Source organism: Natrix helvetica (genome assembly GCF_964273705.1).
Source record: "Natrix helvetica genome assembly, chromosome: 5".
Classification (NCBI taxonomy): Eukaryota; Metazoa; Chordata; class Lepidosauria; order Squamata; family Natricidae; genus Natrix; species Natrix helvetica.
In genome coordinates this window covers 30562181-30580319 of record NC_138551.1, presented here as the reverse complement: position 1 = coordinate 30580319, position 18139 = coordinate 30562181, and the positions used below count along the sequence as shown (strand labels likewise).

The following is an 18139-nucleotide window of genomic DNA, read 5'->3' as shown; positions in this document are numbered from 1 at the left end:
ACCATGTTCTTATATGGATTTTTATATGTGTTCGTATAACCCACTTGGCAGGAAAGCTTTGATCATGAGCTTTCTATTTGTAAAAAAGTCACTACTCCCATCATGCAAGGGTTCTTTAACTAAGGTTCATGGTTTAATGTATGGTTCAGAAATCCACTATAGCCACCATTCTGGATTGCTTTAATTTGCAACAATTTATAGTACACAAATCTAAGCTGGTGGTCATTTAGGATTCAAATGAAATGATAAGCCTGATGCCAGTGGTGGGTTTCAAATTTTTTTAGAACCTCTTCTGTAGCTGTGGCCTGCTTTGTGGGACTTGTTTGCTGGCCATGTGACTGGGTGGGAGTGGCTTGCCAGCCATGTGACAGGGTGGGCATGGCCAACTTGTAAAATGTGGTGAAACCCACTTAACAACACTCTTGCTTAGCAACCAAAATGTTGATTCAGAAACTTTGGCATTTGAAGCACGCAACTTAAAGCTGTCAAGATACAAGACCCTTGCACCCCTAACCCTTTAGAAAAAAACCCCAGGGATGTTCAAACTTCATAGCTTTAAGACTTTTAGATAGGACTCTTAAAGGCGGGCGAGGCGATTGGTGAGCCAGCCAATCAGTGAGCGGTGGGCGGGGCAAGCGTGGTGCAGATGGACAGGGGGAGGGAGCTGGAACTGGTTCTATAGAAGAGGTTAGAACTGGCAGGAACCCACCCCTGCCTGATGCCTTCATTAATGAGCTATGCATAGCAGAAATAAGAGTTCACACTCTTCTGACATTCTTGGATTGACTGCAATCTGATTTTTGAAAAGGTGGCTGCTGGCCACTATATGAGGTGCAATAAACCAAAATGACACCATGAGCTGATCACAGTTGCTAATTGTTGCTGATTGATTTACAAGAATCTCGCCAGCCAGACTGCATTCTCTTGAGAACAGCCAGAAAAGGGTTTCAAGAATGTCCCTGCCCTGCAATGACTCTAAACTCACTAGTCTCTTCATTCCTTCCCTTATTTTAGCTGGAGATTCTACCATACAACCAGAGAACATACAAGCTGGGCATCCCAACACAAATGACTGTACAAGATAAAGTCTTGTATAGGGACAGGTCAGATGGCTGTAGCCAATCAGAGTTGGAACCATTACTAGATTTGAAGAATATTAAAGTACCAAAGACCATCTACTTGATGAGATTTGAGGTGAGTTGGGTCAGAAAAAGTTGAATTAAAATTTCAAAACATGGAAGAGATTTGTGATAGTAATTGTAGTTATTAGTTGCAAAGTCGTGTCCGATCCATCGCGACCCCAAGGACAATGTTCCTCCAGGCCTTCCTATCCTCTACCATTCTCTGGAGTCCATTTAAGCTCACACCTACTGTGAGCTTCAGTGACTCCATCCAGCGACCTCATTCTCTGTCATCCCATTCTTCTTTTACCCTCAATCATTAATGCCCTCCAGCATTAGGCTCTTCTCATTCCTTCTCATTAGGTGGCCAAAGTATTTGAGTTTTATCTTCAGGATCTGGCCTTCTAAAGAGCAGTCAGGGTTGATCTCCTCTTGGACTGACTGGTTTGATTGCCTTGCAATCCAAGGGACTCACGGGAGTCTTCTCCAGCACCAGACTTCAAAGGCCTCAATTCTTTGGCACTCAGCCTTCCTTATGGTGCAACCTTCACGCCCATACATTGCAACTGGAAAAACCATAGCCTTGACTATCCGCACTTTTGTTGGCAGGGTGATGTTTCTGCTTTTTAGTATGCTGTCTAGATTTGCCATAGCTTTCCTCCCCAGGAGCAAGTGTCTTTTAATTTTTGGCTGCAGTTTCCATCTGCGGTGATCTTGGAGTGCAGGAAAATAACATCTGTCTCCTGTGATGGTAATGGAGTAAGTAAGTGTGGGTTCCGTCCCAGTTCTTACCAGAGTGTGTTACGTGACCATATCCATTGTCTTTTTAATGGCAAAACTCTTATCTCTATTCAGTAGAGTCTTTTTTCCCCTCTTTCCGAGGAATAAATGAAACCAACACACAGGGCAGGAAGTTTAAATCAATTTCTATTTATTTATTTATTTTCTTGTACAATAATAAAGAAATACTTTGTTTTTTTAAAAAAGAAACAAACTCTGGATATAACTGTTTGTTCTGATTTTCAAGCATACACATATGTATGCAAATTATTCTACACTGAAAACAAATGTTCACACAAGATGGCATATAGCATAACAAACTGATGTAAATAAAAAAGTAGTAAAGTATTAGCACATAAATGAATGTAGTGTATTAGGAAAACAGAAATATTGGTTTTACCATCCATTTCCATTCTCAAAAAAATAAGCATTTAATTTCTCCAGCTCTTAAAAAAACCCATTGGCTTCTCCAATGCTTTATTTTCAATTTAACGTCCAATACAGCAGTTTTTAAACATCTGCCTTCAAAGAACTCATTTGCACTTCACATATTAACTCCTTCCAGTGGTTTAGAGGGATAATTTTCAAGTGCACACACCATTAACACAAGGCACTGTCCAGCCCTGTTGGATCTTACTTTTCCCTTTCATTAACTTAAAACAAACTTCGCAGTACAGTCAATAGGACAGCCCCTATTGCAACAGGAAAAGTTGTGCTATTCTATTCCATTTCTAGCCCACCATTTTGCCATGGAGTTCATGGTAACAATAGCACTTTCCTTCCTTTAATTCTCATAACCACGCTGCGGTGTAGGACAGTTAACAAACAGAACATGGCTAGATGCTCAGAATACATCATGATTGAGTATGAACCGGGATCTGAGTCTCCTGAGTCTTAGTTCAGGAATAGTCACTAGAGACCATGTTCATTGCACATCAGCAGGGCAAATTCATTTCAGTGAAAGTTCATTTGAATTGACATTGGAATTCTTAACCTACTTCTAAGAAAGCTCAAAATTCCCTAGAACACAGTTTGAAAAACAATGACCTCAAAACTTCCCCTCACTCAAGATTACAAGCTGTTATCCATATCCCACAACATCTATATGGTCAGCATTGAAGGGGGCCTTTCACTAACTTAAAATCCTTGAATGGCAACATGATTGCTCTACTGCAATATATTTTTACTGCTGGCAAATGTAATTTAGTGTAAAACATGAAGTAATTAAATACCACAAATCATAGTCTTACACTGAAAATTTATGAAAAACTATTAGATCAGTAAGAAATAATTAAAAATTAAAACAGGATTCTGCAACATAAAATTGACTTATTCATTTATTTCTCCCATTTTTGTGATGACTGGCATCTCCCACTCCCAGCCCCCAATCTCTACTATTAGATGCTTCATTCCTTAAAAATCATAGCTCTGGCACTTTAAAACAAGATTGGCTCCTTTGTTCTAGTCGACTTTGTTCTAATGCTGCATGATGCCTTCATAGGTTAACTTATTTGCTCGATTTATCTGCCTTGTTCAAAACCAGCCTTGGATCTGCTAACTCCCTGAATTTTAATTGGTCCTCTTGGACTGAATTCTGGAAATCAAATCCCCAAAGACTTACAGGGCTGTAAAGTTGTCAGTCAAAGTATCTATGCACACCTATTCAGAAGTTATTCCCACTGAGTACAAGACGTCATAGGGCTAGGAAACTGCTGAGAGCCGTAAACGTAAGGTATACTGCTAGTTACAATGCAGCTTCCCCATCCCCCACAACATAGAATGGTTCAGCATTATTTCTATTAACCAGATCTGGGCTCCCAAAATCCACTAGGTACAAAATATACAGAAAACGGTAGTTCTTTTGCTGGCAGCTAGTCTTCTAGATTTTTCTAGTGGGCAGCTAGATTTTTCAAACCTTGTTCTGATGGCTCTAAGCTTATAGCATTTACTTTCATCATGGTGAGGAATAAGGATATGAGTTATTATTTTCTCATTGTGTTCCCCATTCATTTATGTACTTCAATTCCAGAGTGATCACAGGTATGGCAATAACAAGCACCCCTAGTGATCTCTTCTAACAAGGAAGTATGCACAGAATTCCTTCTTCTATTTATAAAAATTATTGGCTTACTAGGTTTAGGTTGGAAAAGCCTATATATAGATTATTGAATGGTAGCCAAATATAGTGTTTTCCATATTTCCTTGCTACCATTTAATGGCCATTTGGATTTTTGCGGTTTGCTACAATTTACTACAGTAATGTGTTTCAAACTGTGGAACCCGCAGTGTTCCATGAAGATGTAATGGAGTTATTTCTGTGTACAAAGACTGTGGTTAATCCCCGTCCCTTGAAACACTCAAATGAGCCATTTTTTAAATTACTAGTGTCTCTTGATTTTTTTTCTATGGGTTCTGAGAATTTAAAAAAATTAATAGGATGTGAGTCAGAAAAGGTTTGAAATTTCTGCTCTAATGCTTTAATTTTGCTTCCCTGCCCATCGTTGCTGTCATATGAGACTAAGGCAATATTCTCCTTTCTGCTCCTAACTCACTCCTAGATTCAGCTGGGGCCTGGGTGAAGTTTAGTTCCTTCTCTAAGCTACTTTCACTTTAAATTGAAGTCATTCTAATTCATGCAGACTAATTCTGGAAAATCAATTCAAAGGAGGTAAATCATACCACTTACACAACTTGGAAGAGCTCCTTTGGTGGCCGTTTTTGGTTGTACAAAATGGAACACGATGTTGGCTACAAATATGTGGGAAATGTCACTTCAAATATTAATATACACTATTGGAACTGGTCATTTTTTAGAATAAGTGAGCTACCTTCGATTGAAGCCTATTGCCAGCTGGAAGCCCAGTCTGTCACAGCAAATATCACTATGTCATCTGTAAATCTGCAGAAGTCCAAAAATTGCCAAGCAGTCTTGATGCTGAGTGAACAAAAGATCTATGGCAGTGTTTCTGCAGCTTCTCAATGAGCACAAGAGCACTGGCCATACAACAATGTAAGATTTGGATCTGCCATTAATAACTTCCTGTTTTTCTAAGCAGGTAAGAAAAAAAAATCAAGAAAGAAGAAACTTGTTCACATAGCTAAAATAGTAAACATCGTAGGAGTGTCTGGTTTTCATATCATGGCCGATAATCTTTAAATAGTGAAAACATGCAAGAACATTGCTTAAAGACAAATCTCTTGCTCTCTTAATGATTAATCCTATATGTTAAGTGAGCAAGCAAAATGAAAAGAAATGAAAATAAAAGGGAAAGAATGCCCATTGATGGAAAATATTTTAGTAGGTGCAAGAATCTGCTAAAACAAACTAATCTACTTACTTATGTCTGCCTACCCATCCCTGCCCTTATAAAACAAACACAAAATATTTTCTGGGTCAAATATTAAAACTTCACAAATATTGGATTTTGTCTTTGTTTTTGAATCACTCATGATTAAAATATTGTGAAAAGAAAACTATCCTGGTGCATTCAGAACAAATACCTTCAAGTAACAATTCTACTACAAAATAGTGTTCACCAGCATTTAATTGATTCACTGGGGTAATCCCCAGAATTGACTTTGTAATACTCCAGCATTGCTATCTGCATTCTCTCCTTAGCCACTCTTCAACCTATCCTATTGACTTCAAACTAACATCTATCTCACCTGCCTTGTCTCTTCACTAAGTACAGAACTGCCCAGTTCTGTAATACAATGATGACTGTTTATTTGTATGCTTGAAGCCTAGCAGTGTGCTTTACCTCTTTGTTTGGTTTGCATATCACTGATTAAAAGGCCTGTATTAATTATAATGCCTTCCATAAAAAGATATTTTTCAATATAAAAAAGCTTAATGTTTATAGATTATAAATAAAAACAATTTAAAATACTTAATCTTAGGACGTCATTTGCATTTCAGGCAAAGTGAATACTTGAAATCCTTGATGCATTCTCAGTCCCAGATATCAACTATTTAATCTTTATATGAATATAGCTAGGAGTACACCAACAATAGTCTTTTGTCTCATAGGCCAGAATTAAGAAGCAAATGGTAAAAAGTTAAGTACTTTTGTTACACTGACAAAGAGATATTGGCTTTCACCTAACTAATAAAGTGAAGCTATTATTTCTAGCTTGTAAAATCTGATCAACAAAATGTAATATTGCTAAAAAGAAAAAATATATAATGAGGTTCTACAAAATTGTTACTGTATTCAATAATGTGAGAGTTTTTCTCCAGAATTCTGAAATTCGATTTTGCTAGATATATATTTTTGGTTTGTGTATAACACAACAAAAAAAGTATTGTTTTTATGATTCACCTTAAAATAGTTTTTAAAACAGCTACATATAAAGTGTACTTCTTTAAAATGAAATTAAAAAAGAATGTAACATATATAATTGCATTTTTTCATTTTCTATATAGTTTAAAAATGGCAGCAATTAGTATCAACCAGGTTGATTTTATAATGCAGTGGTAGTGTAAAAACAACAGCTAAAACATTTCACTTTTGATTGCTAGAAACCATGTAGCAACTGAAAAAGTCTCAACGGTAATGTTTGTGCTTTGCAGGTTTTTTTAAAAAAAGTTGCTCTCTGGTTGACTTGGAATTGAAAAGAAAAAGAGCTGTATTGCCTACAATGTGAGTTTATTTAAAATAATGATGATTTTTAAAATTCTTGTAAATAACAAGCATTTGGTGCAATTAAATATGATCACAGAGCTGTATTTGAGTGTATACTAGGTTTTCAGAACCAAGCTAACTTCTGCAGTCTAAAACTTCTTACAGTCATCATGTCCTTAATTATACACTTAATTGTGAGTAACTGATGACAGTTCAGTTTAGACCTGGTGCAAAAAAACCACACTAACCCTTTGTGTCCTCAAAACACATCTAGGAGAAACTTACATTTAATATCTATAAGCAATTCTACTCCTTAAAACTAGGGATGTGTGTATCTTGTATGTGTGTACATTTCAAATGTAAGTTATTGTCAATGACATCCTGATCAAGATTCATTGACCTATAAAGGGGCTGGAAAAGTCAGCAAAGGATTAGGCTGGTTAGCTGAAGGACTTGAGGAGGCTTGGCCTTAAATTCTAGAGGGAAAGGAAATGTTGACTTATCAGTTACAACCAGGTAAGAAAAGGTTCATTTTTGTTGAGGACTGATTCCACATCACTAAGAATGGGGATCAGGTCTTCAGACTCTAATGTCCCAAGGTCAACGTTTGTTCCTGGAAGACAGTCAAGGAAGTCTGGAAAGCGTGTCTGTTGGGAGTTGATAGTCATGGAAGTCTGCGCTACATTTTCTCCTGCAAAATAAAGAAGAAATGAATTGAGTAATAGTATTTAAAATCATAGGTTACTTGACCCAAACTTAATTAGCCATATCTAGATTTCAGAAAGCTAAGGGTTTTATCAAAAATCCCAGCAGCAGTCTTTTTCACTAAGGTACCTAGGAAATACGCCTTAACAGTGCACAACTTAAAATTTCAAAAGGAAGGAGAGGGTAAAGGGACTCTGTCCACAAATCTAAAACAATTCCTTGGTTGGACACCAACACTCTGGCAGACACTTTTAGAAGGCTAAAAAGATTCAGGGAGCACAGTTTCAGTACAATGTAAGATTAAAATTGGAGGAAAATTGGGATGTACAGTACATAAACTTGAGGGCTAAAAATCAGGATCTTCTTGGTTACATACTGAAGCATATGCAATATCAGTCTTACTGGGAATGTTGGGACTGCAGTTTTTGCACAAATTGGAAGGTGAAGTTTATTCAATAGCTGGGCAATTGAGTATATAATTCAGACAAAAGCATAAAAGTGTCATTGGCTGAGCCTATTGTTTATAATTTTGTTAAGAAGAAAAATACACGTCTTGTTCATACCTGTGTCCATCTCATCTACATTGCTGAGGAAGTCTTCAGGTGTAGTTGGTATGCTGTAACATCCTAAGCCTAGGCCACTGTCTGTGCTCTGCTCCCTGGAATGGTATGGCCCACTATGAATTGAGACATGAAAAGTCCATGGTCAACACTGTGCCCATCACGTGTCTGTCCCCAGAATGGCTTACCAAATAATTGGCTAAAGTTTTTAGATAGCTCTCAATGTACTCCAGTATTTTGTGAGTTCCCCTGTGACAGGTTGAAAAGATCTATCTATCACAGAATTTGGCAACTGGAAAGCTTATTTTTCTTAAACTAAAATTTATACATGACAAGATATGGCATTATAATTTTAGATCTCCTGGCAATTTTGTAGCCAGTGTAGCTCAAATCCCAAAGAACATAGGCCTAGATCAGGGGTGTCCAAACTTGGGAACTTTAAGACTTGTGGACTTCAACTCCCAGAACTCCCCAGCCAGTCCACAAGTCTTAAAGTTCCCAAGTTTGGACACCCCTGGCCTAGATCAAGGAGTGGAACCATATCTCAGTAACAGAGTACACATTTTACATGCAGGACCCACAGATCAACCTCTATATTCATTTAAAACAACAAGCTTTATAATAAGGTATCAGTGTACTAAACAAGGCTTCCTAGCCTTATCATAGGCTCCAATTTTTTATCTTCCAGTCTACTGATCCAACTACATGCACTATCCAACCCTGCTCCCTTCCACTTCTCATCCTTTCTTTCTCACTGGTAGCTTTTGGATTGGCAAACTATGTTGACTTGCATCTTTCATCTACATTTGTTCCCACTTCATCTTCTCGGCACCTGCTGCAATCAATGTGCAGGATACATGATTCCCAATCACAATTTCAACTAAGGAGTGGCACCAGTGGTTGTCATTCTTCTACTGTCAAATGATGCCAGTTGTTTAAAAAGCAAATGGCAGTGTCAATCCAAATTTATAGTGACAGAGACAGCACCCATGTGAAGAGATGGGTTAAGAAATTATCCTAATTTTCCTAATTATATATAATATACGAAATTGCCCTTCTCAGACTAAAATCCTATAGCCCTCTCTGTCTGTTCCCATATGAGAAATACCTTCAGCCAATTTTCTACACACCACTAAAATGCAAATACAGAGTAAGCAGATCACAACTGATCAGAATCAAAAAGATTACATGGCTATTCAATTAAAGCTTTTGTAACACACAAGCAAAATTGCCACTATGGAAATCTCTATTCACATGCTTTAATAGGTAAGCAAAGGCCTTTATTATAGAACATAAAATAAAATGACTGGTGAGCAAACATGGTACTTGCCTGTTCAGAAAGGGATCTGATCCATTGTTTGTAATAGATCTCATGTCCTGTGTCATATTAGGTGTGCTCACAGCAGTCTGAACTGGGGCAAGGTTTTCAGATTCCATGGGAAGTTGTCTGTACAAATCAGCTTCCTAAAGTTAAAAAAGAGCACATATTGTCAGTGTTGGTGCATGGACAGCCAGAAATGCAAAGTACTGGAGGTCATTTAAGTTATTCAGAAACACACACAATCTCTCTTTCCCCCATCTCTTTACCTCTCCTATCTCTCATCTATTTCTTTTCCTATTCCTCTGATTTATTAGCAGTAGTTGTTATTATTTCCTCAATAAAATACAGCAATCTTTTTATTATTCCAAATTTTGTTTGAGAGATTCATATACACCTTTTGGAAAGCAGTAAAAGCTAATGTAGAAAAAGGTAATTTAAGATATGGACTGCAGAATAAGCTTTTAAAGAAGATAGCAGGCAAGGAAAGTGATGAAATATCAGGTGGTGTTGTAAATAAAAATGTTTATTTCAATCAGCAAAATATTCTAACATCTAGTTCTAGGAGTTTGGAAGGGTAGTTTGGAGAGATATCTTAGAGGGAAGGAAGGAGAAAGAAGGAAAGAAAGAAAGACAGAGAGACATACAGACAGACAGACAGACAAAGAACAAGGAGTCATAACTAACAAACCTACGACAAACAGGTGCTTGGAAAATACAAGAGGAAATTTGGAGGCAAGAAGAGAGTCTGATTTGGAAATATTTCCCATTGGATCATGCCCAGAGAAACCAAGAAAACATCTTATAAATAAAGCCTTTTCTTTTGACCATCTGAAAGTGAAAAACCTAGGTCATTGGAAGACCTAACATCAGTTTCAACAAATATAACCAGCATTAAACAGTATAGAACTTTGCAGTCAATTTGGAGATACCAACACTGTTTTATATTTGAAAGAGATTATATGCTTTAGATTTGGTTGATTTGGCTATGATAAAAATGAAGTAGGAAGTATGTTTACCTAAACTGCTTGAGTCAACAGATTTCTGTAAGAAATTTGAGTGCATTTATAGTTAACTGCAACCTACAACCTACAGCTAGCAATTGGCAATTTGCTACAATAGATGGGAAAGAGTTTGTACAGTTAATATGAAGATTTTTGCTTTATATATATTATCATGAAACTAATCAGGAAGAAGCAATGAAATGGGAATAGAAAAGTCTATGATAAATACGTGGAAACTGTCATGAGTTATTTTCCCCCCTGTAGATGGCCTGAGAGTGACACCTTGTGGAAAAAAAGAATGGTGAAAGGGTGCAATTCTTACAGAAAACCTTCTACTGGGGAAAAAAAAATCAGAGATAATGCCTCTCTGTCATCTTCCCAAAACAAAATGTTCAAAGAAAAACATATAAATATACTGCAAGTTTAAACATACAGCCATCCAATGTTCTTGGCTATAATCCAATGAACTTAATGTGCTCTTCTTCAGCTCCAAGTCTTTCAAAATATCAGAAAAAAACATTTGTTTGCTTTTATCCAATTCCTAAAAGAAGAACACCTATTCCTAAAGTTTCTTCATTTTTCAAGCCGGGAAGGGCACATTTTACACTTTGGAAAGATTCCAAGGATATTCTGGCAAAATGGCTAGCATGGACAATGCTTTCTCAGGCACAAAATGGCTGCTATGTATAGTAAGCATGGTTGGTGAGAAAATTCCCCTTTACCAGCAGATAAGTTGGTAAAGGTGTTTTCCATCCAAGACTCCTAAATGTAAGTACTTCCTATACTAGTGTAGATACTACTCTAAGGAAGTAAAACACATTTTCATACAAAGCATTTATGCTTTTTATAAATGCTTTATGTAACTAAATGAATTCATAACTTTCAATTAAAGCACTTCTTAAACAACCAGGATGTAAAGCAACTCAGTCTTCAATGATGTGAAAATTAAACAGGGTGAGACCAGATTAATACTAAAATAGGAGACACCCAGGAGATCCCAGGCTGTAGGCTAGATTGGTAAAATGAAAAATCTCAGAAGCAAAGGTAAAGCTGAACTACATTTTGCCAAAAAAAACAACAATGATTGGAGCATTTTAAAAGAAGATTGTACTTTGATCAAAGGTATTTAATTTTGTAGATCATCAGATGTCAGCTGGATGACAAAGTGACCTTCTCAAAAAGGTCCCATTCATTATCATCTTCTGCATCAGATATATCCAAGAATCTGAACAAGACCTCCTGTAGTCTTTCTCCATTGTGATGTAGGCATTATCAATATATGTTAGTTATTTTAATATTAATCACAGTAGGTTTTTTAAAACATTAAGAACTATTTCTGTAAATTATCTGGGGAAAGCTGTTTCGATGGGTGCCATATTTTTTTAAGCAGATATATAAGCAAGCACATTGCTGAATAAGTCAACTTTCTTTTTTAAGTCCACTTGCAAGAAATATTTTATGGCTTTCTACTTTCACAGGGCTTCCCCAACTGGTTCTATTGAGAGGACCACTATCAGCGATGTGCCCCAATGACACTTTGGCACTTATCTCTTTTTTTAAGTATATAATTAAAAATAAACCAATAGGAAATGGTCTTGCTGGAAAGCAAAGCACCAGTCATTTTGAGAAAAGGTATATCCCGCATGTCACTTGTTTTACAGCTACACCCTCTAGGAAGGGTGAGCTCTAGTCTTCCCTTAGGCATGGAAGCACGCTGGTTGAGTTTGGACCAGTGCCTCTCTCTCAGCCCAACCCATCACATAGGCAGGTTGTTGTGGAGTAAATAGGAGGGAGCAGTGAGTACACTTCCTTGAACTGTATAAAATAAAAAGCAGGATGCAAATATAATTACAGTTAATAGTTCTGTTATCTTTATATTGATTATGGTTTACTCTTCTTTTTGTACATAACTGAATAGTCACATGGCTTGAGTTGGGCAGCAGATAAACGCTTAAATAAGTCCTTGGAAATTCCAAATATGCCCCCAGCCCCAGCCCAAAATGCTTGTCTGCCGCTGCTTCAGAGGGCTTCAAAAAGCTCATATTTCTCATATTTTTCCAGGTGGACCAGAAAAGACAACTGCTTGTAAAATGTTTGGAGGTTGCTACTTCAGTGCCAGGCAAATGACAGGCCCGAGGACAAGACAAATCACTTTCCTATGGCCAGCAGGTCATCGGGCAAAGGGGTTGCCTCCCACAGCCCATCCTGACATGCTCACTGACATTTCCTTACAAATAAAGCCACTGATACCTCGGGAGCCTTTGTGGTCTGTTGTCTTTTGGGCTGTTGCTGTGCACACCATGTTTGGTCAAAAATAAAATGAAATGAAATGAAAACAACCACCAAAGAGAGAGGGGGAGAGAGAGAGAGAGAAAGAAAAGGGAGAACAGCCAGTGGAAACAAAAGGGAGGATCAAGGCAACTATTTGACATTGCTACAGCATTGAAATGCCTGCTGTGGCAGCAGCTCCAGAACGCCTTCTCCTTCAGAGGTTTCTGTGAAAGCTGCCAAGATGTATGCAGGCTTGAAGTACACTAAATTATTCACTGTCTCTGCACACACATACAGGCCCTTGATGTAAACCTTAAAAAAACCCGACATGCCAAATGATTTTAGAAATCTCCGAAAACACATTTCCTGGAACCTTGCTGGCAGAAATAGCTTGCTGCACAAGCACAGCTGCTAAATTGCCCCTTTAGAATGCGGGAAGGGTCTAGTTTCACCCTGCCCCTTATTAAACTTCCGTTTCTTGGATACTGTGATGCACAGCAACAACTGAACATCCAGGCCCTCCTTTGGTATTCTTTAGATGGCTCAGTTTCTAATATTGCTCATTTCTATCAGTAGTAATGCAAAGTAACTGAAGCCTCATATACTCTGTAGCCATGAAACATCCACTTTTTACTAAAATAACATTTCAAGCTTGCCTAGTTTCAGACAAAACCAAGTTACGACATCTTGAGTTTATCTAATTTTTATTTTTTGTGAGTTTACATATAGAAATATCTATAGACTGAATCAATATTCATACTTATTACTTCTCCAGAGGAAACACACACTTGAATTAGTTTGGGAAGGATAATAATTGTTTTGAACCCATAAATTTCCAGATCAAACTCTAATAGACTTTTGACTTGAAATCCTAGAGAGGATCCACCACTCAGGGTAGATGTTGTTGAGACAGATGGAACTTAGAAACTAATTCCCTATATGACAGTTTCCTAAAATATCCATCCAGTTCATGAAAAACAATGTTACTGAGAATGATTATTGTTTAAGGTAAACGTAAAGGTTTCCCTCGCACATATATGCTAGTCGTTCCCGACTCTAGGGGGCAGTACTCATCTCTATTTCAAAGCCAAAGAGCCAGCGCTGTCTGAAGACGTCTCTGTGGTCATGTGGTCGGCATGACTAACCGCTGAAGGCGCACAGAACACTGTTACCTTCCCACCAAAGTAGTCCCTATTTTTCTATTTGCATTTTTACATGCTTTCGAACTGCTAAGTTGGCAGAAGCTGGGACAAGTAACGGGAGCTCACTCCGTTACACGGTGCTAGGCATTTGAACCGCCGAACTGCCGACCTTCTGATCGACAAGCTCAGGATTGTAAAATTATTGTAAAAGCAAACTATGGCAAAACAATAAATCAAATAGCAAAACTTAACACTCAGATACTATTAATGGACACCAATTCCAAATGTGACAATAAAAGTAAGATTTTTACCAGATATCAAGGTAGACAATGCTGGAACCAGCCTTTACTGCAAGGGAAGGCAATTCCAAAGTTGGGGTCCCACAATAGAGAAGATCCTTTACCTCTCCCACAAAACAAGCCTCTCCCTGTAGTTGCCATCCTTGCATATATTAATGTCTGAACATGTTCATACTAGGACAAACACTCCCTCAAGTATTCACATTCTTATTATTAGCAAATCACTTAACTTGCACTTTCTTCTTTTGACTCCCCCTGACACCACTTCAAAGCTTACTGCAGGCCCCTCTGACCTTGATCTTTCTACTTCTTCGGTTTTGTTTGATACAAGGCAAAGGCAAACACTGCCATTCATCATTAATTCTATTTCAGGGTTTCTTGACTGAGGAGAGGCCTTGCACCATCTGTATCTTACTATGGTAGAAACATCTCCTGGTGACTCTTTATTTTGCATGCCTCCACAAGGTTGCCTTCCTCTTATTCCCAATCCAAGCCTTAAGACATAGTTAGCTGTACAATTGTTAAAGCAATATTTTCCCACATTAAACCAACCAGGAAAATTTCAAGGTTTATATAATCTGCTATGCTCTGTACAGTCAGAGGCTTGAAAGGTGCAGGATGAAGATTCAGGCTAATGAGTGTATGTTTCTTCCTTTAGTTCTAGGGTCCTCTGATCCCTATTTTCTTCTGTGGCAGAGTAGGGGGGAGAAGAGGGCATAGCTGCCAGCTGTTGCTAAACCTGGGAAGTTTCTTAGAGCAAAAATGTCAATTATGTCAACACGGAACAGGTGCTCAGCTTCAAGGCCACAGCAAAAAAGTCCATTATACCAGGGGAAGGATGGGATAAACAAGAACTGGAACTACATTACAACAGATATAAAAAATAAAGCCACTTTATGATGAGAGATAATAATCAAATTATTTTGGGGGCAACATCCAAGTGTTTACTTATGTATGTTTTTATGTCTTTTAATACAAAATTTATATTCCAATCAAATCACAGCATTTTCAATGGTTACATACAATCTCTCCTCGCCCCCAAATACAACAGAATCCATGAATCCCTTTAAAAATACTCTTTGAAGTTTGTTACTTGATTTACTTGAGTTTGACCCTCAAAAGCCAAGCTAAAATCCACACAATCCTTCTGTGCCTTCTTTCTTTCCATTGCTGATGGTAAACCAGGCTCCCCCAAATCTTGCTGCCCCCACAGCATGGCCTAAACCACACATTCAATATGATTTATAGCCAAAATCAACATGGGTTTGTCAAAAACAGATCATGCCAGACTAATCTTATTGCATTCTTTGATAATGTGACAAAATTAGTGGACCAGAGGAATGCTGTCGATATAGTTTACTTGGACTTCAGTAAGGCTTTTGATAAGGTAGACCATAACCTACTACTAGATAAAGTAGAAGAATGTGGGTTAGACAGCATCACCACCAGATGGATTGGTAACTGGCTGACCAACCGCACTCAACGTGTAGTTCTCAATGGAACTGCATCTACATGGAGGGAAGTATGCAGTGGAGTACCCCAAGGCTCTGTTTTGGGCCCAGTACTCTTCAACATCGTCATCAATGATTTGGATGAGGGAATAAATGGGGAACTCATCAAATTTGCAGATGACACCAAGCTGGCAGGAATAGCCAACACTCCAGAAGATAGGCTAAAGGTACAGAAGGATCTTGACAAACCTGAACATTGGGCACTATCTAATAAAATGAAATTCAATGGTGAAAAGAGTACGGTTCTACATTTAGGCAACAAAAACGGAATGCACAGGTACAGTATAGGTGATACCTTGCTCAGTAGTAGTAACTGTGAAAGGGATCTTGGAGTCCTAGTGGACAACCATTTAAATATGAGCCAGCAGTGTGCAGCAGCTGCCAAAAAAGCCAACACAGTTCTAGGCTACATAAACAGAGGGATAGAACCAAGATCACGTGAAGTGTTAATACCACTTTATAATGCTTTGGTAAGGCCACACTTGGAATACTGCATTCAGTTTTGGTCACCACGATGTAGAAAAGATGTGGAGACTCTAGAAAGAGTGCAGAGAAGAGCAACAAAGATGATTAGGGGACTGAAGACTAAAACATATGAAGAACGGTTGCAGGAACTGGGTATATCTAGTTTAATGAAAAGAAGGACTAGGGGAGACATGATAGCAGTGTTCCAATATTTCAGGGGTTGCCACAAAGAAGAGGGAGTCAAACTATTATCCAAGGCACATGAGGGTAGAACAAGAAGCAATGGATGGAAACTAATCAAGTAGAGAAGCAGCTTAGAACTGAGGAGAAATGTCCTGACAGTTAGAACAAATAATCAGTGGAACAGCTTGCATCCAGAAGTTGTGAATGCCACAACACTGGAAGTCTTTAAGAAGATGTTGGATAGCCATTTGTCTGAAACAGTATAGGGTTTCCTGCCTAGGCAGGGGGTTGGACTAGAAGACCTCCAAGGTCCCTTCCAACTCTGCTATTGTATTGTATTGTATTGTATTGTATTGTATTGTATTGTATTGTATTGTATTGTATTGATTTCATTTTTCATTCTTCTCCTTTCAGCACTATTGCGAAATAATGGAAATTCAAGGCTTTTGCTTTCTTTCTGCTGGAAATCCATCCCTACAGGACCTCAGCAACTCCATCACCACGACCACTAATCACAGGTTAGGGGCCAGAAAAAAGAGAGTAGTCCCATTGGGCAAACACAGAATCAGTAAGGATCAATATGAGGCAACAACATGCAATTTGTCACTCCTTTCCTACATGCTTAGTTATGCTCTATATTGCCTGCATGGAACAAATTGAGCCAAGGTACGAAGGAAAGCACTACTTCCAGAGTAAAGCAACAGAAACAGTCTTCAAGCATAGGCTGAACCTGAGACAGAGATAAAAACTTAGAGATACATGCTCTAGCAATGGTTGATTAGGCATGTTTTTAATCAGTGTTTTCAGTTCTCTTGATAGATCCACAGATAACTAATAAGTAGCCTTCCTGGGGCTGGCACAAAGCCCTGATTGGAAATGATCGATGTAATCTGAGAAATTTGGAAGTTACCAGCCTGGCTAAGGCAATTCTAGCCTCATTTCTCTCATTTCCAATCTAAATAATCTGCATGATATATCAAAGCCCTGCAGGCCCAGAAGAGTTCCAAAAATCCAAATTATCTGGGCCACATTTGTATTAACAAATACATTTTAAAATCCCTTAAAGCAAAGCTTGTTGTACCAATAGAGGAGAATATATGAAGCTCAGGGTTGAATTGTTTTTTTAAAAAATTGTATAGCTGCCTACTCACTCAGGACAACTCTAGGCAGCTTATAAACAATAGAAAATCCTGTATGGAAAAATAAATTAATTAAATTTTTAAAAAAACACCATCCATCCACCAGGCAACAACAGACAGTTAAATAAGCCATTTGATAGGTTCCATCACCTTTGGGGTCCCCAGGCTCCCTGGCAAAACCAAGTCTTCAGGGCCTTAAGAAAGATTGTCAAAATCTATGTGTGTAGGGAGGGGGTCTAATTTCTGCAGGACTGATGTTCCAAAGGGAGGGAGACCACCAGGGAGAAGACTCTTCTTCTGGGTCCTGCCAGAAGTACCTCTGTTTGCTTGTAGACATTTAATTACCCAACTAGGTAACATCATCAGTTCCTAGGCTGCTGCTTTAGAGGGTATTGTAGACATAGTGATGAAGGTACTGATGGTGTTACTTAGTCAAATAATAAAATGTCTGCAAGAACATAACCAAACTAAGAGAAAACTAGAGAAACATTAGTTTTAACTTCTTCTTTTTTTCTGCATTCCTTATGTAAGGTTCTGAGTCAGAAGTGGGTTCCTATCAGTTCACACCAGTTCGGTGGAACTGGTAGTGGAAATGACGACTTGGTCTCCAAACTGGTAGGGATGGAATACGTGCCACGTCCCCGAACCAGTTGCCGTGACATCTTTTTTTGACCTTTTTAAGTGTTCTGTGCATACACAGACCTAATTATAGGCTACTGCGCAAAATTGTGCACGCACCAAACCGGCTGTAATGCCAGCAGAAACCCACCCCTGTTCTGAGTGCTGTATGAATTGAAACCAAAATTCTTACTTTATTGTACAAAATGTTATCAGGAAAACAGTATTGGCATTTGTAAAGAATGCTAAGCCAGAATTATTTAATTTCCTACCTTATTGTGACTGAGTCAGTGCACTAGCCTAAACTGCCTGATTTTTTTCCATTTGGCTCTTCCCACCAATAAGTAGAAGCTTATTTTGTGCTTTGCTTAGTAGTACATGTGAACCAGGAACTTTAC

The 18139-nt window shown here is 38.2% G+C and overlaps 1 protein-coding gene across 1 annotated transcript in view; it reads right to left on the bottom strand.

Moving 5' to 3' along the window:
* Positions 1-2030: 2030 nt before the first annotated feature.
* The window catches only part of WWTR1 (WW domain containing transcription regulator 1), a 100407-nt gene continuing 84298 nt past the window's right edge, over positions 2031-18139 (bottom strand). The window contains exons 4-6 of the mRNA XM_081956159.1: positions 9122-9255; positions 7795-7907; positions 2031-7217 (exon numbers count right to left, since the gene is read on the bottom strand). Of these exons, the coding sequence (XP_081812285.1) occupies positions 7033-7217; positions 7795-7907; positions 9122-9255 (432 nt within the window). The 3' untranslated portion in view covers positions 2031-7032. The remainder of the gene's footprint in view (positions 7218-7794; positions 7908-9121; positions 9256-18139) is intronic.